Here is a 26,878-nt window from a genome sequence, read left to right on the forward strand (position 1 = left end):
ACAGGTCAGAAAAGCAAAGCAAATGACTGGTGGGGAAAAGTGAGGAAAGTTCTGAAGCTGGCTTTCCCTCAGCTCAGCTGCTTGGGGTGTAGAAGCTAGTAAGGAAGGTGTGATGGAGCTGCTAAGGCAGCCTGAGGAGACAGAGTGCACCAGCTTCCTAAAAGGCTTCAGCATGGGTTATTTATTCTACAGTGCCCTGGTGTACATGGAATCCTACAGATGGCAGAGACTTTATCTCTGCCTCGAAAGCAAATAGAGACCCAACCCTGAGAGGTGGAGAATCCCTTCATTTCCCTTTTACTTCAGAGGGATTTGTGGGGCATCAGCACCTTACAGGACTGGATCCTTGCTTATTCCTAAGTATCTTCTCTTTAAATTTTGTGGCCTGAAATCCAGATCTGTCTAGATATTTATATAGCTTTCTTCCCCACAACCCCCACATCCCCAAAAGTATCTGAGCACCTCACAAATGTTAATTTATCGCCCCTCATACCAGAGGAGGGTAGGGCAATGCTGTTATCCCCCCATTTCATAGACAGAGAACTGAGACACAGAGAGATTAAGTTATTTGCCCAATGTCACACAGGAAGTCTGAGGCAAAACCAGGTATTGAACACAGGCCTCTTAAATCCCAGCCCTAATCCTTCACTTCAAGGGCTCGCTTTTGGGTGAAGCAGGGAAGATTATTTTTCAGCAGCATAGTTTTTACAATACAAAACAACACTCCCAAGAAAAATAAATGTTACCTGTTTTTATTAAAATAGCAGCATTTTATTATACATGCAGGAGTGGATGATTTATCTGAGCATAAATTTTGAAACAGCTAGCATTTCTAGAACCACAGAATCATATCCCAGCAGGGTCCAATTGACCTTACTTGCTTTTGAGGTAGACGAGTTTTATGCAGTTTATTGTATAGGAGGAGTCTCAGATTGAGACCCTAAAAAATATTGAGGCTTTGTCTGCTGTATGTATATGCTAAAAATCCCACTGCATGTTTTGTGGGACTAGGAAATTGCCCTGTTCTTCCTGGGCAAAAGCTTCCCTCTCCCCAAAACCCATCCTACTGCTATACAAAGCTGGTTGCTGCCTTCTAAACCAGAGGTGGCTGTATTTTGTTGATGGCGCTAGCTCTGCATGGATATTGTTGGCAAAGCACTTTGAAGTGGAAGCACCTATAGAAATGTAAGTTAGTTTGAACAACAACTGGAATTTTTGCCAATTAATATCCATTTATGTTACCATACACCCCAGTCACCACCTGAGGACACTAACACCCCTGGACAAGAAACAAAATAAAAAGACCTCCAGGTAAGAGATGCATCACTGAAGATTTGACTATACATTGAATTTCACTTCTAATCTCACAACACAGTCCTGCAAGGTGGATTTTACACAGACTCTACTCTACTCTCATTGGAACAGGGGATATAGTCACCCTGACCCCAAAGACAGGAGTTTTGTTCTAGCCTAGCTCTCACCAATTTCTCTTATGTCCACATTTGTGATGGTCTTTTTAAATAATGGAGAAATTAATCCCTATAGACCTTTGTGCTTAAAAACAAAGCTAAATCAAAACCTGTTGTGTCCATAGCAGTGTTTGATGCCCCATCTAACAGATAAATGATAATCAGCAGCTCTTTCACGTTGAAAGCCCCACCCCACCCTACAATAAGGCAGTGAGAAAGCTGGTTTCCTACAGGAGGCAATAATGCAGATCTTGTGCTTCTCGAACTATTTGATGTTGGCCAATGAATGCTAACCATACCAGATTAACATCCAGTTTTAAGGCAACAGCATGCACTGTGGGATTAATAAATGCTTTACATGAGGAATCTAGTGGCTCCACAAAGAGTGTTAAATCATTTACATTTGAGAGGGAATAGACCACCTGCCATTGTAGGATTAGCTCCCTACACTACATTTGCTGCTGTCTTGTTCATTCTGATTTTGGAGACTATTCCACAGGATAAGAGAGCTCACTGGAAGAATTCCAAATCATTAATGTACAGAGAAAAGAACAAATGAGCTTAAAGCAGACCATTAACACCCCTCTGGTGTAGATATGGAAAGCCACATGCACCTATTGTGTCCACAGTAACACATACAGCACCTATTTCACCTGCAGAAACCTACAAGTGCTTGCAAAAAATCTGTATATATTCATATTGCCAGCAAACCCCACCACCACCACCGCCACCAGTCATTTCCACAAACATAGACATTGTGAGCAGTTGGCCCACTGTTTGTACCTATCGTACTCTCTTTTGGCTTCATGTGTTAGCAATTTCAGGAAGACCTCATCCTGGACGGTAATAATTTACCATCCACTTGATTTAATAAGAAGAGCGCTGGCTTATCCAAGGGCTGTTCTGGATGGTATCCAACGCAAGACAGGATCGTGAAAGAAAAGAAAAAAAATCCTATTGCTGCTGTGATGGAGGTGGACTTCTAGGCACTGGGAATATCAGTTTCTTCCTCAAGGTGTAGGCTGGCTGGGGCATCTGTTTCTTTTTCCCCAAGTTGTCTGCACGTTTGCTCACATCTTCATTGACTTCAGTAAGAATTGACAAGATGTCTTCACCTCTACAGCCAGAGAAAAGACAGTATCTCTGATTAATCAGAGTGTTATCATTAACCCTGATTCACAGAAACAATACTAATAGTACATATCTGCAACATTGTACTCTTAACATGCAGTAGTAATCTACAAACACACTAAACCAGACTAAACATTTCTCTGAATTCAGTATAAGGCTTCAAGACTATGGAAGTCACAATCCCACTCCCACTGAAATCAATAGCAACTCTCTCATTGACCTCAATGGTAGCAGAATAGTGTCCCATGCACCTAGCACAAAGAATCACACACAAACAATACTGGTGTGACAGATGAAGTACCACATGAGGAAAGAAAAAAGAAAAAAAAAAAAAAAAAAGCTTTGCAAGCCAATTACTCCAATTAACCAGTCCTCTCAGTGGCTGCTGGCAGTGTGAGAGGTCTAGACTTGTAAAATTGCAATGAGTCATGCCAGATATGCTATGTAAGGTATCTGCGAAATTGCCAAGTATGATAATCTTGCTTATACGTTTGTATCATATTTGCATCATGAGTTGTAGATATGTGGGGTATATCTGTATTTGTGCATCTGAGTGACACCCCCAGACAGACTGTCATCAGCATTGCCTCGTGTGCTTGATGGCCCACCAAGAGGCAACTGTACAATAAACCCATTGAAAGACCAGGGACTGCACCTAATGAGGCAGCGAGCCATGTAGGGGCCTGCCTATGGACAAATACTCTAAGGCTTTTCCATGTGCTGTGACACTTGTGTTTGGGACACAGGAAGTACAAGCCTCATGGCAAAAGAATATAAAAGGCAACTGCATCATCTCCATTTTGTCTTCATTCATGCTTCTTACCACTGGAATAACTTTTCTGCAAATGAAGCTCTGAACAAAGGGACTGAATGATCCATCCAACCAAGCTGTGGATGTGTTCCAGAGGAACTTTCAAGCCAGCAAACTCACCAATACTGCTAAGAACCTGATAGATAGACTTTGAAGTATCTGTATGTATTTGAGTGCTTTATCATTTAACAACTTTCTTCTTGTTCTTTTTTCTTTATCATATACTCCTGGGGGAATTCTATGCCACTGCATGTGCACAGAATTCATGTCCCCAGCAGATTTCTTTGCTTTCCCACAGAAAAATGATTTTCTGATGGGGAAGCAAGGGGAAGCTGCAAGACCAGTCACGCGCCACTCCCCAGCAGTGCAGATGCATTGTTTCGGGCACCTGGGGCAGCTAGCAGAGAGGTAAATCATGGGGGTGAGAGGCTAGGGACGCTCCAGCCAGTTGCTCCCACCCTGTGCCAGGCTAAGCTGCTAGTCTCAACTGGGCTGGGAAGGACAGGACTTCCTCTTCCTCTGCAAGGAGCAGCCTGGGCTGCGTCAGACCTGCCCCCAGAAACCTCTCTGGCTGCAGGAAGCTCTGCGTCACCCCCCTACACACACTTCCTGCTCCCATCGCTCCTCAGCCATGGCGGGCAGGGGTCAGTGTACAGGGAGCTGCTCTTCCGTCCGCCGAACCCCCATGCATCTGGACCCACCTCATATCAAGATCAGCCCCTGCTGAGAACCCCCCACTGACCTCCTCCGAACCCAAACTCACACCCTAACAAGCCTCACTCTCTACATCCAAAGCCCCCCTACACCCAGACACCCCCCCAAGCCCCACCTCCCTGCATCAGAGCCCCACCCCTGCACTTGAAACCCCTCCCCAACAAACCTCATCCCACCAGGACCTGGACCACCCTGACTAGCCCCCCACATTGATCCCCACCCCACTGAATCCCACCAAGCCAGCACTTGGATCCCTCCTGCTGAGCACTCCACACTCAGACCCCGTGCTGAGCCCCAACCACCTTCACCTGGACCCCCCTGCAGAGTCCCATTGTGTCTGAACCCCTGTTCATCCAGATCTCCCCCACACCAAGACCCCCCATCAAGCCATCCACACCCAGATTGCCCCATGCCTGGATCTCCCCACACTAAACCCCCCCACACTTGGATCCTACTGGGCTGAGCCTGCCTGCCTATATCTAGTGTGCTTGGCATGGAAGGGCAGGGCCCTAGGTATTTCTGGGGCAGGCCTGATCCTTGCGCTGCGTCAGGGTCAGGTGCAGATTTACTGCCAAGTCCATATCCCAGGGGACGAGGGGCCTGCAGGGTGATCTCTCTCACCTCTGTGCATCCAGTGCCCTGTGCTCCCCCCTGCCATGCTGGAGCCTACACATTTATTGACAAATACAATTTTAAAATATTGTGTGAACACTTTTTTGGCAGAGAATTTCCTCAGGAGTAATAATGAATCTGTAGTTTTAGACACGAAAGGATTGGTTCGAAGTGTGGTATTTTGGGTAAGACCCAAACTCCTACTGACCTGGTAACGTGGCTGACCCTTTGGGGTCAGAAGAACATTTTGTATAGGTGAACAAAGTTTTGAAATAACTTCTCACTGTACTGGACCTATGGGTTGACTGGGAGCCTGGAAACTGGAATGCAATAAAGGGGACTCTGATTTCTTTTTCAGCTTCTTGATAACCAGAGTGGAGGATCAGAAGCAGAGTTTGAGACTGCTTAGGGAGTTTAACTTCAGTTTTACCCACCAGTCTTGGGAGTATCTCCTCTCACTTTTGCAGCCTGCCCTGACCTTAGCATTTCCAGCCCTAGGCACATGGGGGAGAATTGGGTATAGGCAGGGGCCTACCTCCCTAGGTAATTCTGGATGTGCCCGAGAGGTAAGAGCTATAGGGAAATGGAATTAAAGATTTTGGGTGTAGATGATAAACTACTAATACACCCCTTTTGCAAGTATTCGTATATTCTCTCTGACGTCGGCTCTTGTGTGTGTAAAACTGGGACCAAGAGACTCTCTGATGCCATAGCTTATCCACAGCACGCTTTCTCTCTTCTCTTCCTTAATACAGTCATGAAATAAGAAAAGTCATAATCTAAATCTGCATTCTTGGGCCAGATTCCCCCCTTATAACTCCATCCAAGTCAGTGAGGTTACACAAGGGATGAAATTTGGCCCCTGGTGCTTGCCACTCTCTACAGCAGGCAAACCCAATCACAGTTCCTCATGGCTGGACTCATGTGAACATCATGCACCTTACTACAACAAAGGCTCAAACTGAACACCACGCAGCAGCAAAGAAACACACACTGTATGACTAGTGTTTTCCATAATTCCATCATAGCATCTAGAAGACACTGTGTAGGTATCTAATAGATGGGACAAAGCCAGATTGTTTCATTCAAAACTTCCCTCACCTCCTTAAGTTTGGCCATTCATATAACAACAGATCTAAAATCCGCATGGTCTGTGTTTTGGGCAGAACCAAATACTTCCATCTAAACCCACTGAAAAAGAGAACCTGGACCTGAAGCGGCCTTAGTGTGGAGTTTGGTTTGGCAAAACTAAAACCCAGCCTCCTCATATCATCCCTAAGGCCTTGGGGCTGCACACATTTATGTAAGTTTACAGAGACAAGCTAAACAGACTGCCAGTTTTAAACTGAGGTGTGTCCACGTAGGAGTTTGCACCAATTTAAAAAAAAACTAGTGCAAGTTTGTGAGTGGACAAGCCCTTAGACTTAGGCCTGCCTTTGGTGAGCAAAGATTCAGCATCTCTCCCATTTCTTCACCCACTGAGGTATAGGGGCTTGTTACAAGGCAAGTTACTGCACAGGAAGCCAGGGTCAAAACTGCAGCACACCATCTTGCCATGCAGTAAAGTCCCATGTGGACACTGCTGCAGTGCAGTAAAATCCTGGAATCGCGCTTGGAATATTACACTTTCAAGCAGCAGTATACCAACCCGCTCTCCAGGACTTTCACTGCAACATAGCAGCGTCTACATGGGATGTTACTGCACAGCAAGCTGGCGTGCTGTAGATTCTCCCCACCCTCCCCCAGCATGCCACACAATAACCTGCTACGTATATAGCCCTATGTTATCAGTAAGGTCTCACCCTCAAGGTACACAGAAGTATTACCTTGGTACCAAGAGCTGTAACTTATTGCAGAGGGCTTGAATGTACCAAGTACCATGCTGTATGTGGCGGAAAGATGCATAACCACCCACTGTGGCCATGCCAAGGAGGAAATCAGCTTCTTCCGGAATGCTTTCAGAAGGGGAGATTAGTTGCTGTATGGGAAACAAGTCAGGATTCTGTGCATCTGCTTCAATGTAGACAGCCTGTTGTATCTCTTTGCCTTGACATGCCTGGATAAAAAAAAGTTTGGGTTTTTCAGCCAGCTGTGGGCATTGTCTGGCTGTGAAGTAGGACATGATCGTGCGGATTGGTACTTCTCGTTCATCTATCCCATAGACCAATCCCAACTCTCCGTGAGATAGAATACAGCACACAAAGCAGTCCCTTTCTCTGTGATCTTTCGAAGACTGCCATTCCTGCATGAGATTTTTTATTTCTACTGATGTCTTATCAGTATAAGTCTTCACATCCAGACCAAGCCATGTAAACACTTGCGCCAGCATCTCTGTTATTAAAAAAAAAGAAAGAAAGAAAGAAAAGCTGGGGAGGGTTGTAGAATAATATAATCATAACATAAAATCACTATGCAAGCTAAGCTGAAGAGTAACTGACTTCACACAAAGTGGCACCTGCAAACAAACATACACACTAGGGTAGATTTGAGGCTAAACAGGATAAATGGAACCCAAACTCAGCACAATCATGAGGCTCAAACATGCCTGAGTGTTTCAGGCAAGAGTTTCATAAAGCAAGGCCTGAGGTCTACAGGCACTTTTGTGTGTGTGTTCGCAACCAGCACAACTGGATGAGCAAAACTGGGATTCTTGGTAGACACTGGGCACTCTGCAGAATTTCAGATTGGGTTTGCTCCAAGTAGAACCCTGCTAATTCATACTAGTCAATGGAGACCCTGAAATAGTACAGAAATTGGTGATTTAGAGAGTATGTGAACAAATAACGAACAAAAAGGACAGTCCATTACAAAATTATCTACATAACAAGAAGAGCTAAAGGGCCTGATTTTTTCCTCATTTGCACTAGCATAGATCAACTGCAGGCAATGTGGTTGTATAATCATACATGGTTTTTGGGGTAGGAACTGTCATTTTCTTTTTGTCTGTACAGCATGTAACACAATTGGCCCCCAACCTGGATGGCGTCTTAACACTATTGCAATATGCGCGTTCAGTAATATATCTTACATAAGATTATAACAATATAAACTTTGCATTGTTATAACTGAAGAACTCTATATCTTGGGCTCATCTGAAAGACGGAAACCACAACCTGAAGGCATTTTTGATCTGTGAATTAGCTTAATGTACATTAAGCCTCTGCAAATAAGAGACAGAACTATTAATAGTTACATACAACAGATGTCACATTTAATGCAATAATGGGTTCAGTGCTCAAAGAAAACTATCTAACATATTTCTCTTACCATCAGTCTAGCTACAGTAAGTCCTGGAGAAGTTTTAATTTGGACACCCTTTTAGAACGACACAGTTTGGTTGCACTGATAAAGATGCCAATGCAAACCCACTCCTGTCTAGTAATCAGTCATGTGTCATTCCCCTCCCCCCTCGCAATACAAGTGGCATTATTTGACTTGTATGAGTGTACACAGCTTATAACTATGTACTTAAAATATGAGCAAATAAAACCTATATGGGCATAAGAAGTACAACCCATGAAGAGGCAGAGCAGAGTCTAAACCAGAAGTGACTTACCAGCATCTTTATTAGATCCTCTCCTCTTCTGAAGAGTCCCAGTAAAGCTAAAATTATTAATAATGAGGCAATAGCCTCTGTGTGGCCCATCCATTTTATAGGTCATCAGCTTCTGTTGACAGGAAGGAGACAGAAGCTCACAGCTTTTATGAAGGAATTTTATTTTTAAGAAGACAATCTATTGCCTTTAGGTTCAAGAGTGCAATCCACCTGTGAGGTTACTATTTCTGTATCCCCCCTGGGGTTTTCAATCCCTTGTACTGCCTAGAGTTTCTGAGATGTCCCTTTTGCTGTACCCTCTTCCCCCTCACCCTCCCCGAAGAAATATACTATCTTCCGTGATATATGCTGTCGTATTAAAACAGCGTTCTCACTCTCAGGTTGGGTGCAGCAAGTCAGATATTTTATTTTCTCTAGCAATTGTGTGGAGGGAGAGCCACAGTGCATATATTTCCATTTGGCATTAATGGGAGATATATACCATTAGGGGAAGAAAAGGGAGACCAAACTCCTTTATCATATAACTGCTCTAAAAGTGAACCACACAGTGCTGTTAAGCTTTGTTTAAAGGCCACAGACTTCTAGCAAATGAAACTTCTTTATTTTACAGCTTATATAATAGCTATGATAAAAGGTATGACTACCAAGCAAAATTTAGAAGTGGTATTATTGTACCATCTACAATAATTACTAGTCAGGCAAGGACTCAGCCCATAACAGAGTCAGGCCAAGATTTTCAAAGTGAGCAGTGATTTTGGATGCTCTAATTTTTTAGGCTCCTAATCTGAGGAACCTCAAAGAGGCTGATTATTTCAGGAAATGCTGGACACTCAGTCTCTAACAATCAGGCCTCTTTAAGGTGTATCAAATTAGGCACCCAAAAGTTTGAAACAAACACCCAAAATCACGAGTTACTTTTGAAAATTTAGGCCTCAGGAGTGTCATCCTGTATGAGAAGACAAATGTGGAGCCCCAGGCAGACTTCAGTAACTTGTTAGCACATTTGACTCTGAGGGGGAAAAGGTTAGCACTTGAGGCAGGGCTTAGCAACAGAATTCTACAGATGGTAGGGAGTTGGGGATAACTGTCATGAGGGGACAGGAACAGATTATTTCCACACCTAGTAGGAGGGCTGTCTTGGACCCTTGACACTGTGAAGCCACAGACACATGGATCCCCTCATTTGTCTCTCAGAGTGGGGGGGTCATATACAGTTTTTACTCGTGTGCTGGGAAAGAAAACTGACAGAACAGGGGCAAGTGAGGCCCCAAGTTTGGTACATGCCTAGGGCTGGCCCTTAGTCACCAATGTGATTATGGTAAAAACTGAAAAGTCATCTGGACTCCAAATATTGTCTCTTTAAATCTACAACTCATCCTCAAGATTGTTAAGAGCTACTAATTATCAGGAGAGTCTTCAAAAACAGCAGGCTTGACTCTGCTCCCAGTTACATCAGTTTAACTCTGCTGACTTTATAATGGAGTGTCTCCCAATTTAGTGGGAACAGAATCAGGGTCAGAGCCTTGTACTCCTTTGGTGCCAAAGTGCACCATTTCCAGAGCAGTGCAGACATCAGTTAATGTTGCTGATGCACCAAAACAAATATTTTGGTATAAGAAATTCTAGGAACTGAAGTGGTTAAATAAAAACAGCAGCGTTAATTTTCCCACCAAAACTTCATTCACATCACAGGGAAGAAGACAAGAGGGAGAATTCCATCATTGCCCAATGGTACAAGGAGAGAAAGAAAACACATCAGGGTTCTAAGAAGGTATTAAGAACAGTGGAAAACTTGGCACTGTCTTTTTAAGCTGAGAATCAAACTCTTCAAATTATTGATTAGTCAGGGAAGTATTTAGGCAAGTGCCTCAAACCTCTGTTTTGCTTTGTGGGTTGCTCTTTGTTGCAGGTTGTTCCTGGCTTAGTTCAGAGATGCCTTGCATAACATTTACTGCTTTGTCATCTAGAAAAAAAATTATACAAATGTTTACGGGGTGAAATCTACTGTCTGTAGATGCACCAAACCTGAGTTCTACTAATAATCATGAAAACTGTTGCATTTTAAAGTGCTATTACACTAAAAGAAAAATGATGGTCAAAATTCCATTGTCTTACTCAGCAGCGCTCCTGTTTATTCCAGGTCATATCTGTTCACACACTTCAATGACAAAAATTAGATTTTACTCCTATTAGTACTGCAGAATCAACACAGCTCTGGGAGAATCAGGACATGGATTCTGCCTCATGGATCTTCAAGAGAATTTTTCACTGGATTGGGGGTCAACTGTGTTCTACGTGAGTCCCCAAAGGTGGCTGAACTTGTGGTATAGGCATGCCCTTAAATCCAATTACAGAATCTTTTTAGGGGATGATGAGGAAGCAGGGAAGAGCCCAGTTTGACTCATTCAGAGATCTGGTAGTTAGAGGGGAAAAAATATTTTTTTTGTTTTTAAACTTCTAAACAGCAATTAGACCTTCAGTCACTGAGGCAAATATGAAATCTCATGGTGCCATTTGTGCTGCGTAGAACAATCAGAATTACATTTATTTGGGGAAGAAATATTTCACACACACACACACACACCTTGCCTTCTCTAGAGCTCTCGTTTCCCACTGTACACCTACTAAGGGAATCCTGTAGCTCAGACTGAGTCTAATTAAACAATACGTGAACCATGTGAAAAGAAGCAATCTCACCCCCCCCACACACATCCTTGACTCCCTGTTGATTAACGAGCTTGATTTACTGTAATTTCTCCAACACGCTAACTACTGTCATAGGGAAATGCAAATAGCACAGTCTCACGCAGTTGCCAAAGTTCTGGGGCTGGCAGCAGGGATTTTTTTTGGTGATATGCAGGAGATAAAAGGGCTGAGAAAGAGGGGATTGTTCCTGGGCAGAGCAGTGGACAGCCTGTATGTGTGGCAGGGAGGGGAGAAGGAGTGAGATTGAAGAGAACGGTGATCTGCCTATGCATATGAGTGCCCGACTGTCTGGGGCTGCACTCTCAATTATCTTAGAAAGGGAAAGCTGCAAAATAAGCCCTCTCCTTGTTACTCCTTCAACTCGCCTGTCCCTCCAAGCCAGGGCAAGAGACCATAGTACTGCTCAAGTGACATTCCAGGAACTGTCCAAATCTGTTTGAACCTGCTCTGAAAATTCACACTCTTTAGTTTTAGGCAGCCAGCAATAAGAACTACTTAAAATAAAAACACAGAAAAATGTATTAAGACAGACCTTGTCTGGCAGCTATGAAATGCACACTCCCAGCATGTTCCCACAGGCTCCTGGAGTCTATAAAAGCAAGAAAGACAGAAATAAAATGGTCTCATGGGCCCTGAAATTAACAATATGACTTTATCAGTAGTTACACTAACAGTAACATAGTCCTATTGCCTTCTCTCATGGTATTTGTGTACAGTTAAGGAGGGAGAGGGAACAGCTTTTTGTCTCTAGTCAGCCCAAACCCTTCTTTAAACTTTTTGGAAAGCAGGTTGGCTATTTCCCTGTCACAAGTGACAATCCACAGCAGGGGCATTTGCTGATTACCTGTAACTGTTCTCTAAATGTGAGCAGCGAACCCCCCAGACCAGCTTGTGCCAACAGGAAAAGAAAAAGCCAACCTAAAGCAAATCAGTCAAACTATTTTAAAGCTACTGTTGTAAGTGGAGCCTTCAAAATTTTCTGAAGTCAACTAAAACCAGTTAGAAACATATAAAACTAGAAACACAGATATTAAAAATAAAAACACTTCCCAGAAAGACTTACCATAAATATTAGAACCCAGTGATTTGATAGGGGTCTCCTATATGAAGGAGAAAGAGGGGAATACCTGCATTAAAAATCAATGTAATACAATCAATAAAATAGATTTTAATAGTGATTTTAGCAGGAAAAAAAAGACTTCCTAAATGTCAGTGCCACATGGTGTTTTGGAAAGAGACAGGGGGAAGCAGACAGGGGCAAGACTGAGAGTACCCAAGGGCAGCAACGTGTTTAGCAGTTGAGCAGACATTTCACAGCTGCAGCAAGCCCATCAGAGGTGAGCAGCTAGTGGAGAGTGCTGCTCACAGAGTGGATTTTATTTTCTGGGAAGCTCCACTCAAAAAGCATATATGGTGTCCTTAAATGACACTACACTTCCATTGAACTTATGAGTGGATGTTGCAGCACATACAATCACATTGGGTACACAGTCCCTGCTGAGCTGCCAAGCAGGGGCACGCAGCCCCCACTGCAGTTCCCACCATAAGCTGTGAGGCAGGGGTGCAGCCCCAGGGGCACGCAGTCCCCATTCCAGAGCAGGCTGCAGCTGCGGGACATGAGTGGGCGGCATCAGCTGCAGCCCCTTCCGAGCCCTGGCAAGCCACAGGGAGGCACATGGCCCCCACTGCAGCTGCCAGGCAGGGGCGCATGGTCCCAGCTGCAGCCCCCGGCCGAAGCTGCAGGGCTCAGACATGGGGGGAGATGTAGCCACGGGGGGCATGCAGCCTCCGCTCAAAAGCTGGCCGCAGCTGTGGGATAGGGGTGCGTGGTCACAGCTGCAGCCCCTGCCAAGCCCTGGCCACAGCAGGGAGGAGGAACACGGCCCTGGGACACCATGAGGGGAGCACATGGCCCCCAATGCAGCCCCTGACGGAAGCCATGGGGCTGGGATGCAGCGGTGGTGCAGCCACAGGGAGCGCAGAGCTCCCGCTGTGGAGTTGGCTGCAGCTCCTGGACAGGAGCTCACAACCCGCTGCAGCCCTCTTCCCCAGGCAAGCTGCAGGGCAGGGGCTGCACGGTACTGGTTCCAGCTATCCAGCCCCAGTTATAGGGCAGGGGTACACAGTCCTGCCTCCAGCTCTGGTGTCAGCTGCTGACAGCTGAAGCAGAGGAAGACACGGAGGTCCGGTAAAGTCACAGATTCCGTGACTAAATCATAGCCTTACTAATTATTTGATGTCCTTGGTAGCCACATTTATAGCAGACTCTGTTCCCTTCCCCAAATCAGAAGGGATGATTTAGCTAGACTTCAGTCAGTGACAATACAGAAGCAAGAGTGAAGAAAATAGGCTCACTGCAGCATACCTGTGAGGAAGTCAATAGTCCGACATCACCTCCAGAATGAAACCGTCCTTCAGGGATGTGATGGGAAAATGATGCAGTTTCTTTGACTGGCAGACTGCTTTCCTGCTGAGCTAAAGAAACTAACAGGAGAGGCATAATAAACAAATCTGTGAAAACAAGAAAAACAGCTCAGCACAAACTAACCTCCTTAATAAGGGAAACATGGAGAGGCACCTAGTGAGAGATGCTTAAAACATAAATGAACAGAAATTCCACCAAGGGAATAAGAAGCCTGTAAGGTGAAGTCAGTGGCGGGACATGACTGTCCAGCTTCTCCCAGAACTAGTTCTAGATAACTGTCTAAATGAAACATTGTGCCCTTTCAGCATCCAAATACCTAACCTACAGATCCTAAATGAAATAAGCTTAAGAGCTACGGCGCAGACTCTACTGAAGAGTGAACGACAGATAATATATGTGCATGTGCACACACTCATTTAGCCTGTCATCTATCAACAAATCCCTGCCTCCTGTGCAGGTCAATATATAGCACTTCTAAAGTGCTGTTCATCCACTCGCCATAAAGCTCTATCCAATCGTGGGTCAGTCTTGTTACCTCCATTTCACAGATGTGAAAACTGAGGCACGGAGAGGTGAAGTGACTTTCTCACAGTCATACAGCAGGGTCAGTGGCAGAGTCAGGGACAGAAGAAAGATTTCCAGACTTCCAGTCCCATGCCCCATCCACTGGACCGCTTTGCCTGGCCACAGCCATTTTGGAGCTACTATGTATATTCTTACAGCACTGCTGCTAGCAGGTAGCAAAAACTAGAGGCGGCAAAGGAGAGCTCATATGCAAAGACCACAAGTGCCCCAGTTTTAGTCTCAGGTCTAACAATGCATGTGGAGGGGGACAAACAGCAGCTCCAGCTACCAGACACAGCAACTAGTTCAATCTGTTCTAGTAAACCTGCTGGCACACACAGCAGCCCACTCAGAATTACTCACCTCTTTCCATTTTGTATTTGTTTACTGTTTTCAGGAGATCAGGTGAAATGTCCATACAGATTTTCTCCAGTATTTCCAGGTTGTTCTCTGCTAAATGGTCTTGTTTTTCCAGACAGGTCAGCAGCTCTAGACTGGACTGCCAGTGAAACAGGAGAGAGACAGTTAAGCGCACTTAACCTGCTCCTTAAATCTTAATACAATCTACAAAAGCCTGTCCTGCCTTTAAAAAAAAATAACAGACACCAATTCTCCTGGAGTACATATTGCTGAAATACAGAACACCTCACAATTCTTACACTTCCCACTTTATACTTACTCTTATCTGTTTGGCTTCTTACTACCAAGGAGGTGTCTCCATAGTACATTTCACAGCGCTGGGGGGCAAATCATGTTGTAACATGGTAGCTCACTGACAGCTTCATAATCTGGTTTGATCCTTCTTATATCGCCAGTACCACACTGTATCAGTGTACTATGTTACAGTATCACAATCAAGTAACTAGTTAATGTCATGTGTCTTGGTCCCATACACACAGACCAGAGCCAACTATGCTATAACACAGCTCGGGGGATTAGCCTGGTATTTCCTAGTGACCTCTAGGACTTGAAAGGCCTCAGAATCCATCACGCAGCAAACACAAGAGAAAGCCAATGCAGCATAACAGTTCTTAGTATAAATGCAGGGCCTGGGTCTCACTTTCTAGCCCCACTCAGCCACCACCTTCCCTCGGATAGAAATAAACCACTGCCCAAGTCACATGCTGACAATAAGCTGACGCCATATGCTGGCAAAACCCTCTCTCCTACTCTCACTAAGAGCCTCTAAGTTCTTCACCCTCTCCCCACATACCATATTTGTCAGCTTCTTTGGGAGCTGGTCCCTCAAGAGGAACATGGCTCTTTTTAAATCCTCACTGGTGATGTCCTCTGACAGTTCATACAGCATCTGCCTGTGTGACATAGATCTAGTTAGGTGAACTAAATACCATTGTATACACACTGTGAACCCTACACTGGCCCCCCAAAGCAATGTTCAGAGGATGGTAATGTGCCCACTATTGGAAGCTCTGCTATGCTCCTCCAATGCTGCCAACCTGCTTCACCTGTAGCAGAGGCGGTGATCGCTACTTAGCCTGCTCTGAAAAGGTCAACATGCAGCAGGCAGACTGCAGGCAATGCTGGAGAGCTAGAGCTGGCATAGTAGAGCATGAAGAGCATGAGCAGCAGCCAAGCGTTATGGCCAAGAGCTTACCACTGGTGTAAGCAAATTAATATGGAAGAGCAGAGGAAGTTTAGGTTGTCGTAGGAGGAAGAGGATATAAAAAAATCCCAATCCAACCCAAGAATTCACAGAGGGAGAGGGACAAAACAAAGGAGGAAGAGCCAGAGAGACAGCAGTAGAAAGCTATGGGAGAGGAATGACAGTCACACTATGTCACTCCTCTCCTCTGGCACAACATAACAGAAGAGGACCCAGGCCTTTCTAACGTGTTGTTGGCCCAAGAATGCTCTGAGCTTTGCAGCCTCACCCCAAGAAAAATTAAAGGTCACCGAATAGTCTGGGTATCTGCATATGTAAAACCTAATCACCAAACTTCACAACTTTCAAATATCACACAGCAAGTAACAGATCAACATCCTTTCAAGGCAGAAAATGTCTGGAGACACCCAGTTCCCAGGAAGCTCACCTGTACCGAGATACCTTCCCTTTCCAGGGTAGATTTTCTTGCACTGTTTCCTTGGTGTAGCCAAGTTTCTGGAGCAGGAAGTGACACCTAATCCTGTACAAAAGCTCAGCTAGTATGAAAGTATCTTCCTTATTCAGCAAATCCTTAGCCATGAGGAGCTGGAAGATGTCCTGAGCTGATTCTACAGTTTCCAGCTTTTTGAAGGAGAGCAAGTCACTACAGAGAAATTTCAGGGCCTCCACTTCTTCAGTTCCCAGGTTTTCATCGATGACTAGAAGCTGCTGGTGAAACTTTATGTCATCACCCATACTGGAGGCTTTCTTTAGGAGACACACTTCACAAGCTGAGAATGGAAAGGTAAAGAAGAGTCCAATGTAATGAACCAAATGGCACTGGTGCTAAGGGAGAACTGAAACTTAGCTCTAACAGGCACTAAGCAGCATCCTTGATACTCTGTGTTGGTCAGATATTTCTTCCAAACCATCAGAAGTCAAATAGTCAGCAGACAGCCTAACTCCTTCCTGCATGCACCACACTTCAGCAGTATGGCAAGATATGCTCCTTCCTCTTCTCCTGATCAGGAGAGAGAAGAGTCCCTCACTGATCACTCTCTCTCACTTCTGAAGCGTGGCTCCAGTGTCTTTACAATGGGTGGGGGCAGAAAGAGAACAAGGTGCTGCTCTTGGTCCCTGCAGCTGGACTACAACCTGCCATGGCTGGGAGAGGACAAAAAAGTGAGACTTCCTCCTGCCCTTGGGCTTGCATCATGGGAGCTCTGCCACCACTTCCCATGATCAGGAGGAGGAGGTGCTCCTCCCCAAGGCTGGTACTAGGGCTGGTGAGCAAGGGTGGGCACCAAATTGGGGTGCTGTGTGGATTTTTTGGGGGGGCCTCAACCACTGGGGGTGAGGGGAGCACTGAAACTGTACTCTGCCCAGGTGCCAAAATGGATGGTGCTCTCCTTCACCCTAGGTTGAAACACAGTGACATTATCACCTGGAAGCCAAAGTTCTCAGCACTGTGGCAGCTGTAGAGTGCACATCCCATCCCCTGCACTACTCTGCAGCTAGTCTGCTGTTCTGTACCAAATGTGAAAGCAAAGAGTCTCCTTCCTACTCTCAAACCTCCCTTATGAAAAAGTCCTATAGAATTTAGTAGGAATGAAACTAACAGTTCTAGAGAAGTTGATACAATTATCTTACATTTAATGGAGAATAATATGCTTTCTACTTCACTGCCAGCTCCCTTCTCTCCTGGACATGTTGGGGTTCCTCAGTGGACCATTCACTTTAATTTGGCAGCAGGTCGTCTTTGGGACTTTTATCAAAGCTTTCTTCATACAAAGACAAAAGGAAAGGTGGGAGATGATCAATGAACACTAAAACTTGGGAGGCAGGTAAAGGGGTGAGTGCATGTTTCGGGGAGAAATCAGCAGGGCATTGCTGTGTGTGTAGGTGAGTGGGCAATATAATTTATGAGTCCTGGTCCATTTCTCCTCTAACCACTAAACAACACTTCCCAGAGCCAGGAATAGAAACTAAGTGTTCAGACTACCCTCTCTCTCCCACATCTACCTACATACACACACCACACACATACACACCCCAAAATTTTGCTTACATCCTTTTCCTCTTCAGACAGCCCAACTCCCCTAATCTTCTGTCCCACATATTGCGGCACCCTCTTCACTTATAAACAAGATGGCTGCAAGAAAGCATAGCTCTATGGCCTTTCTACACACACAAGTTTATCTAAGGACTTGTTTTTAACTAAGGACAGCAGGAGGGCCAGCACCGTAAGCACGATCCTATCAGAGACCCTAGACACCTACCCAGGGCAGCAAGCCCCTCCTACCACTGGCACTGTGTTCCGGCTACACTACTATTTTTATTGCACTAACTAGATGAGAGCTAAAGCAGCTCCTCTAGCTAGGAAGCACACCCCCAGCTCCAAGTGCAGATTTATCAATTAAAAGGGGCAAATTTTTGCACAGACCAGCCCTCAGTAATCACTTCTCTACCAGTCAGTCAAATCCCAACAGAACCACATAATACGAACTGAACACACATTTACACTAGAACACACATGGCTGCTTTCCCAATTCCAAATCTTCGCTGCTTGATTCCTGACACCATCAGTTACAGATCCCAGCCTCTCCTGTATTCTGCGGTTTAGCTGTTCTATCTCCCCCATCATTCCAGCCAGCGTTCTCACACCTGGCACTGTTGCTGAATTGGGTTAAACCGAAATGAACAGTTGCTAAATATAAAACTTAAATTGGTAGAAAAATCTGATTTAGTTTTTAAATGATGTAATCTAACATTTTTAAACATTAATGACATTTTAAAAAATTCTTGTGCATGTTTTGTATCTTGGAGGGATTAAGGGGACAAAAAGCAGGACAACTGTGGAGAGAACCCAGTCCGCCCAGAGCAGCTAGCGGACACTACAGACAGACATAGGGAGAGGGGGTGGGAAGAAGGGATGGACAGCCACTCTGTAAAATCAAAATACAACCAACAAAACCCTGCTTCCTAGTTTTACACCTCCACTGCCACCACCACCACCTCCCCAAGAGGGAGGCACACGTGAAGCAGACATTTGTACTGCGTCCCCTCTTTCTGGAGGGACAAGACAAGTGATTCACAGCCAGTCCTAGTAACACAGTCGGTTCCGGGGTGGGGGTGGCGGGAGATGGTGCCGGTGGTGGGGGCTGAGGTGGGAGACGATGCAGGCGGGGGGAGGTTGGGGGGGGAATGCCAGGTGGGAGATGGTGCAGACAGTGAGGGCTGGGGCAATGGTGCAGGTGGTGGGGGCTGAGGGGATGCGGGGGGAGACGATGCAGGCGAGGGGAGGTGGGGGGGGGATGCCAGGTGGGAGATGGTGCAGACGGTGAGGGCTGGGGCAATGGTGCAGGTAGGGGGGCTGAGAGGATGGTGCAGGTGGGGGGGGTTGGGGAGGGGGATGATGCAGGCGATGGGAGCTGGAGGGATGACAGAGGCAGTGGAGGGGGGGATGGTGCAGGGGGTAGGGATGGCCAGGGGGGAGGGGGAGATGGTGCAGGCAGGAGAGATGGTGCAGAGGCTGGGGGAATGCCAGGGGCGATGGGGCAGAAGGTGAGCGCAGGGTGCCAGTGGGAGGAAGGAGGTTTGTGCAGGCGGGGGGGGGGGGGGTTGCGGGAGGTGGGGGCATCCCGGGGGGTTGGGGCAGAGGCTGGGGGGATGCCGGGGGGGCTGGGGCAGGAGGTGAGCGCGGGGAGCCAGTGGGAGGAAGGCGGTTTGTGCAGGGGGGGGGTTGCGAGAGATGCGGGGGGGGGATGCCGGGGGCTGGGGCTGGAGGTGAGCACAGGGTGTCAGTGGGAAAAAGGAGGTTTGTGCAGGCGGGGGGGGTTGCGGGAGGTGGGGGGATGCCAGGGGGGCTGGGGCAGAGGCTGGGGGGATGCCGGGGGGGGCTGGAGCAGGAGGTGAGTGCGGGGTGCCAGTGGGAGGAAGGAGGTTTGTGCAGGTGGGGGGTTGCGGGAGGTGGGGGAGGGATGCCGGGGGCTGGGGCAGGAGGTGAGCGCGGGGTGCCAGTGGGAGGAAGAAGGTTTGTGCAGGCGGGGGGGGTTGCGGGAGGTGGAGGGGTATCCCGGGAAGGGTGGGGCAGAGGCTGGGGGGATGCCAGGGGATGGGGCAGGAGGTGAGCGCGGGTGCCAGTGGGAGGAAGGAGGTTTGTGCAGGCTGGGGGGGTTGCGGGAGGTGGGGGCTAGGGGGATGCCGGGGGGGCTGGGGCAGAGGCTGGGGGGATGCCGGGGGCTGGGGCAGGAGGTGAGCGCGGGGTGCCAGTGGGAGGAAGGAGGTTTGTGCAGGCTGGGGGGGTTGCGGGAGGTGGGGGCTGGGGGATGCCGGGGGGGCTGGGGCAGAGGCTGGGGGGATGCCGGGGGCTGGGGCAGGAGGTGAGCGCGGGTGCCAGTGGGAGGAAGGAGGTTTGTGCAGGCGGGGGGGGTTGCGGGAGGTGGGGGGGATGCCGGGGGGCCTGGGGCAGAGGCTGGGGGGATGCCGGGGGCTGGGGCAGGAGGTGAGCGCGGGTGCCAGTGGGAGGAAGGAGGTTTGTGCAGGGGGGGGGGTTGCGGGAGGTGGGGGGGGGGGATGCCGGGGGGATGGGGCAGGAGGTGAGCGCGGGTGCCAGTGGGAGGAAGGAGGTTTGTGCAGGCGGGGGGGGTTGCGGGAGGTGGGGGCTAGGGGGATGCCGGGGGGGCTGGGGGGATGCCGGGGGCTGGGGCAGGAGGTGAGCGCAGGCTGCCAGTGGGAGGAAGGAGGTTTGTGCACGCGGGGGGGGGGTTGCGGGAGGTGGGGGTATCCCGGGAAGGGTGGGGCAGAGGCTGGGGGGATGCCGGGGGCTGGGGCAGGAGGTGAGCGCGGGTGCCAGTGGGAGGAAGGAGGTTTGTGCAGGCGGGGGGGGGTTGCGGGAGGTGGGGGCTAGGGGGATGCCGGGGGGGCTGGGGGGATGCCAGGGGCTGGGGCAGGAGGTGAACGCGGGTGCCAGTGGGAGGAAGAAGGTTTGTGCAGGCGGGGGGGGTGGCGGGAGGTGGGAGCTAGGGGTATCCCGGGGGGTTGGGGCAGAGGCTGGGGGGATGCCGGGGGCTGGGGCAGGAGGTGAGCGCGGGTGCCAGTGGGAGGAAGGAGGTTTGTGCAGGCGGGGGGGGTTGCGGGAGGTGCGGGGGGGGGCTGGGGCAGAGGCTGGGGGGATGCCAGGGGATGGGGCAGGAGGTGAGCCCGGGTGCCAGTGGGAGGAAGGAGGTTTGTGCAGGCGGGGGGAGGGGGTGCAGGCCCCCCAGCTCACCACTCTCCAGCGCACATCCCTGTCGGAGCGGTGCCGGTCTCCAGCCCCAGGAGTTCCCTGAGGGGGGCGCGTGAGGGGCCGAGGTCTCTCCCTCACGGGACCACCCGGCACCTCCCCCGACAGCCGCGCCCACTCCATCCCCCCGCCTACTTCGGGCGCGCGTGCGCATGCGCGGATGTGTGGGCGGTGCCCCCGCACCCTCCTGCCCGGGTCACTCAATCCGCCCCCCTCGGGCAGGGCCAACGGGAACGCGCTGGCCTCGAGCTGCGGGGCGGGGTCAGGGCCGAGCGCGGGGGGCGGGCTCAGAGGGGAGCAGGACATGGCAGTGTGTTGCGCCGGAGGGGGAAGTCTGCCCTGGGCTGCTCCCCAGACACAGGCGGGGGTGAGGACAGCGCTTTACAGCCTGGCCAGGACTCAGCAAGAGGCTGGAAAACCAGCGCGTTCAGGGCTCGCTGGCCCGCCTTGAACCCAGATCTCAAAACAGCCGGGCAGCCGTCCGCTTACGCTGTACATCGGTTTTGCTGCGAGCTGCGTTGAAACAAAGGCCTGGGAAGATTGCTGAGCTAGTCTGGAGTTGGAGGCTGCAAGGCTCTGGCATGACTGGTGAAGGCAGTAACACAAAATACAATTGTCTTGTCTGACAAGGCCAACATTGTTTTATAACTGGGTCCCCACAGCATGGTGGATTTTCAGACTCAATACTGTGTATCTGATAATGGGTTAGAAGACTCATAGAATACCAGGGTTGGAAGGGACCTCAGGAGGTCATCTATTCCACCCCCTTGCTCAAAGCAGGACCAATCCCCCAGACAGATATTTGACCCAGGTCCCTAAATGACCCCGTCAAGGATTTAACTCAACCCTAGGGATAACAAACCACTGAGCTATCCCTCCCCCAAGGAAACTGGAGAACTAAAGGGGAAAGAGGGAACTACAACTGGAACCTAGTGCCTGTGACAGGCCAGACTATCCTTCCAGTGTTTGGTTTTTTTTGTTTTTTTTTTTTTGCTCTGTCTCATCTCTCACACCTCTGGAACTTGCTTCCATTTCCTTTACAACTTCCCTTTCTTACAAGTTCCCAAGCACACAGCTTTCAAAGTAATCTTTATGTATTCAAAGCATCCCTGTCCTGTTTGGAGAGACAACTGCTGTAAAATGCCATGTCACGGTGACCATCCCAGTTTCACTTTTCCCTTTTCAAGACTGAGGGTGTTTGGGTGAGAGGAGGGGAGTGCTTAACCGGGCTGATCTACTGTCATGTAATGATTTGAAAAACCCCTTTTTTCCCCTGTGATAAGCCCTGTTACTAACAAAATACGTCAGCAGTAAAAAAAATTTATAACAGAGCTGGCACAGAGTTAAAGGATCGAGAGGAAAGTCTGAGAAAGAAAAGGGACAAACTTACCTTCAGCATTCCAGAGTCCACTAGAAGTTAATAGGCTTGACCCAGATCTAAGCACAACAATGTTCTCTACTGCAGAAAATTCTCATTATTGCCTGTTTACAGCCTGCAGCAAGAAAACTGAAAGCATGACAAACTTTCACAGGGAGAGCATGCCCTGAAAAGTCTTGCCCTTCAGGTTGGTACAAAGCAGCCCCTCCCCTTTTCTGATCCACCAAATATAGAAATTCAAAGGGCTCCTCCCACATCAGAAGCAAAGGGTATCAGCATATGTATCAGTAAACAGAGAGAAAAACAGCTGTCTGGCAGACACTGAGCTAATGCGAAACCTCAAAGTTAACCTGAAAGTCAGTTTTTAAATTAAGTTATGGGTAATTTCTGATGCTATATCTGCTCTGAGTTCCCCTTCCAGTGGTTTAACCATCACATTTTCTCTTTTCTTCCCATTTTCATCCATTTTTGTTTTTTTATATGTCCACTATAGCTGAAATCCCTGATAATCAGGTGAAGTGCTTAGACCTGCTGTGGGACAGTGTTGCTGTGAAAGAGACTACCCAGCCTGCACTCGCTGTGAGGTTCCCCCACTGAGAGCTGGGTGGAACCTCAAGAAACCGAATTGCAGAGGTCACAGTGACAAGTGACTGCACAGGGCCATCAGTGATGGAGCCGTGGAATGAATGGTGGCACCATGAACAACAGCATCCAGAGTGAGTGGCCGGGGGCGAGTGGCAGAAAGAAAGAGCAAGGTACCTTCTGCTCTCCCACCCCCCAGAGTGGGAGCTGAACTCACATGAAAGCACCTCTGAACTCTAGTTCTTCATTGACCGAGGACAACAGCTATGAATGGGGGTGGTGGATGGAGAAGGGAGGGACACATTAAAAGAACATTTGTTTGTTAGACTATATTTTAGTGGCTTTGCTCCAGAATGCTAGATTTGTGACTGGGAAACTTACAAAAATATATATTTCCTAGTAGGCCAAGATTTTTTAAATGCATTATTTCCCAAGGTTGTTATCTCACATCATCACTATCTTGAGAGGTCGCTATCTTGGGGAGTTTGTGTCTTAAACATTTTTATTATTATAATTAATTTTTACATAGGAACATAAAAATGGCAAAACAGTCAGACCAATAGTCCTTCTAGCCCAGTATCCTGTCTTCTGAGTGTGGCCAATGCCAGGTTCTTCAAAGTGAATGAACAGAACAGGCAATCATCAGGTGATCCATTTCCTGTCATCCACTCCCAGCTTCTGGTGAAAAGAGGGTAGGGGCATTCAGAGCATGGTGTTGCATCCCTGGCCATTCTGGCTTATAGCCACTGATGGACCTATCCTCCATGAACTTATCTAGTTCTGTTTTTAACCCTGTTATAGTTTTGGCCTTCACAATATCCCCTGGTAAAAAAATTTCAGAGATTGACTGTGCATTGTGTGAAGAAGTACTTCCTTATGTTTGTTTTAAACATGCTGCCTATTATTTCAGTTGGGTGATCTTATATTATGTGAAGGAGTAAATGTCACTTCTTTATTGACTTTATCCAGTCAAGATTTTACAGACCTCGATCATATCAAATCTCTTTTCCAATCTGAAAAGTTCAAGTTTTTTTAATTTCTCTCCTCATATGGAATCTGTTCCACACCCCTGATCATTTAAGTTGCTCTTCTCTGTACCTTTTCCAATTCCAATATATCTTTTTTGAGGTGGGGTGACCAGAATGCACACAACGTTCGAGATGTGAGCATATCGTGGATTTATATAGTAAAAGTGGAGGAGCTTGGTTTGCCAGACCGATCAGCAAAGCCAATACTGACAACTTAAATGGAAAAACTGCAAAACACCAAGCCTCTCAACTGCAGCAACATGCAGAAAACCTTAGAAGCCAGTCACTGTAAAATCCAATTTTAGAAGTACTTAATGAGGTTGTTGAGAATGCAGGGGACATAAACAGTTTATGCAAACAAACATGGCTGTCACATCATACTTTCTATTTAAGCAAGAGATGCCACACACACTACAAACTACAAAAAGAACAGGAGTTCTTGTGGCACCTTAGAGACTAACCAATTTATTTGAGCATAAGCCTTTGTGGGCCACAGCCCACTTCATCGGATGCATGTAGTGGAAAATACAGTAGGAAGATGTAGATATACACGGAGAACATGAAACAATGGGTGTTACCATACACCAGGCCTGCACAACACATAAAGCGGCGAGGGCCATATTACTCCAAAGAAAACAGCTGAGGGCTGACCCCCCCGGCCCCGCCGACCCCCCCCAGCACCGCCAAGCCCCCCCCGAAACACAACCCCTCCCCAGCACCACCCACCCCACAGAAAAAAGCCCTCCTTCCCCAGCGCTGCCCCACCAAAACAACGGTATTGAACTTGGTCATATGTTAAAGTGAGCCCCTAAGGTAGTATAATTAAGGTAAAAGAAAAATGTCTTTTTGCTAGTAGAATAAGATCTTCCCCCCACTTTGTAATCAATTGCCCTGTTGAATGAATGATGTGTCACTGAGGAAGGCATGGAAGGCAGGCACCTCCAGACAGCTGCAACCCTTGGAGAGGGGATGGGAGCCAGACCAGATCAGTAGAACAGGTCAGCCATTGACTCCTCGCTCACCTCCTCAGCCCCCCACCTCGCCTACTCAGCCCCCGCCACCGCCCACCTGCTCGCCTCCTCAGTCCCCCTTCCCCCACCACTGGCTCACCTGCTCCCCCATCCGCCCCCTCAGCCCCCTCTCCCCTGCAGCTGGCTCACCTGCCTCCCCTACTTGCCTCCTCAGCCCCCCACCCCCCCGCTCACCTCCTCATCCCCCACCACTGCCTACCCGCCTCTTCAGCCTCCCTCCCTCACCTGCCACTTGCCTACTCACCCCCCACAGGTCGCACAGTGAGCTCTCCTACTCACCCCACCGCCACCCCCGCGGGGCCGCACAGTGAGCCCGCATGTTGTGCAGGCCTGCCATACACACTATAAGGAGAGTTATCAGTTAAGGTGAGCTATTGTCAGCAGGAGAGAAAAAGAACTGTTTGTAGTGGTAATGAAAATGGCCCATTTCCAGCAATTGACAAGGAGATGTGAGGAACTTGGGGCGGGGGCAGGGGAATAAGCATGGAGAAATAGGTTTACTTCGTGTAATAGCTGTTGAAAAAGTGAAGAACTCTCACCACATTAAAAAAAATGTGCATACATGGCTGATGAATGCACCAATGTAAATGGGCATCAAGTATTAAGTCATTGTGGTTATCTTCATGTCAGTGGTAGGATGGCCAATAGATGCATTTCTAGATGTTCAAGTTATAGAAGACACATTGGCTGCATCTGTGACAACCCATATCTTAGAAGAGTTAAATGCTTGTAAATTGAACCCCAAACAGATGGCTGCTTGTGCATTTGATGGAGCTGCAAACTTCTCTGGAAGACACTGGAATACAAACTTTGCTCAGAGAAAAGTGTAATCCTAATCTCTACTATACACACTGCAGAGGATCTATTCCAATTTACACTAGTACAAGCTGCAGAATCTTCAAAAGATACTAAAAAGCCATACATTTAATGTCTTTGTTATACTGTTTTTTCAGCAAGAGTCCAAAAGGACTGAATGTCTTGGGAAAAATAGAAGATACACTGGGACTGATGTTCAAATTAGTCCAACCTGGGAAAACCCTGAACTTTCTCATGACTGATCCTTAGCTGTTGTTTTAAAATTACTGCAACTATTATTACTGGCTTGGGAAAGTACTGTGAAAGTAGAATGAATTATATTGTAAAAATAAGAATGTATTAAAGAAATGTTGTATGTACCTTTAAGCAGAAATCAGAAATGTTGAAATACAGGTGCCAGGAAAAGAAACAATAGGCATAAACAATGGTGCTAATGGCAAAACATTAACAGAAGATCGGTAATAGTTAGTAAGGAAATAAGATATGCATGCCCAGCCCAGGTAAACTTATCAGATTCTGCTTCCTTTGTTATCTTGTTAAGTTCTCGCCCTTTTATCTGTATAAATAAGATAGTTTGTGTCTTGCATGGTGCTCCCATTATCTGGGTGTTATTAGCAGAGCGCTGTGCTAATAAAACAGAATGGTCTGACAAACTGTGAGTCCTGAGGGTATGGCTACATTTGGAATTTCAAAGCGCTGCCGCGGCAGCGCTTTGAAGTGTGAGGCCATGTCTACATCTAAAATTTTGCAGCGCTGGTTGTTACAGCTGTATTAGTACAGCTGTATAGGGCCAGCGCTGCAGAGTGGCCACACTTACAGCAACCAGCGCTGCAAGTGGTGTTAGATGTGGCCACACTGCAGCGCTGTTGGGCGGCTTCAAGGGAGGTTCGGGGAACGCGAGAGCAAACCGCGGCGAAGCTGGTCTCCTTTCCCGGTTTGCTCTCTCGTTCCCCGAACCCCCGAACAAGCAGGTCTCCTTCCCTGCGGTTTGCTGGGTGGTTCGGGGAACGCGAGAGCAAACCCGGGAAAGGAGACCAGCTTCGCCGCGGTTTACTCTCGCGTTCCCCGAGCAAGCAGGTCTCCTTCCCTGCGGTTTGCAGGGTGGTTCCGGGAAACGCGAGAGCAAACCGCGGCGAAGCTGGTCTCCTTTCCCGGTTTGCTCTCGCGT

General features: G+C 47.8%; 1 protein-coding gene and 1 long non-coding RNA gene across 5 annotated transcripts; one reads left to right on the forward strand and one right to left on the reverse strand.

Annotated features, from left to right (window-relative positions):
• Positions 1-736: 736 nt before the first annotated feature.
• Positions 737-22,439, reverse strand: CASP10 (caspase 10). Of its 4 annotated transcripts, none has more exons than XM_050916637.1 (12): positions 22,266-22,439; positions 17,242-17,372; positions 16,040-16,382; positions 15,202-15,301; positions 14,352-14,487; positions 13,365-13,483; positions 12,063-12,099; positions 11,532-11,588; positions 10,168-10,256; positions 8,294-8,405; positions 6,564-7,068; positions 737-2,586 (listed from the first exon to the last, which is right to left on the reverse strand). In XM_050916637.1, exons 3-12 carry the CDS (start codon positions 16,345-16,347, stop codon positions 2,424-2,426), a joined length of 1,626 nt encoding a protein of 541 aa, XP_050772594.1. In that variant the 5' UTR covers positions 16,348-16,382; positions 17,242-17,372; positions 22,266-22,439; the 3' UTR covers positions 737-2,423. The 4 variants fall into 4 exon arrangements, with proteins under 4 accessions (XP_050772594.1, XP_050772595.1, XP_050772596.1 ...); XM_050916638.1 differs by lacking the exon at positions 22,266-22,439 and adding an exon at positions 20,861-20,977; XM_050916639.1 differs by lacking the exon at positions 17,242-17,372.
• Positions 22,440-22,456: 17 nt separating this feature from the next.
• LOC127030348 (uncharacterized) lies at positions 22,457-26,329 on the forward strand. The gene is made up of 3 exons (XR_007768370.1): positions 22,457-22,609; positions 22,747-22,969; positions 25,644-26,329. It is a non-coding gene; the product is annotated as an uncharacterized LOC127030348 (long non-coding RNA).
• Positions 26,330-26,878: the final 549 nt, after the last annotated feature.

This window comes from Gopherus flavomarginatus, chromosome 10 (genome assembly GCF_025201925.1).
Source record: "Gopherus flavomarginatus isolate rGopFla2 chromosome 10, rGopFla2.mat.asm, whole genome shotgun sequence".
In the NCBI taxonomy this organism is placed as follows: Eukaryota; Metazoa; Chordata; order Testudines; family Testudinidae; genus Gopherus; species Gopherus flavomarginatus.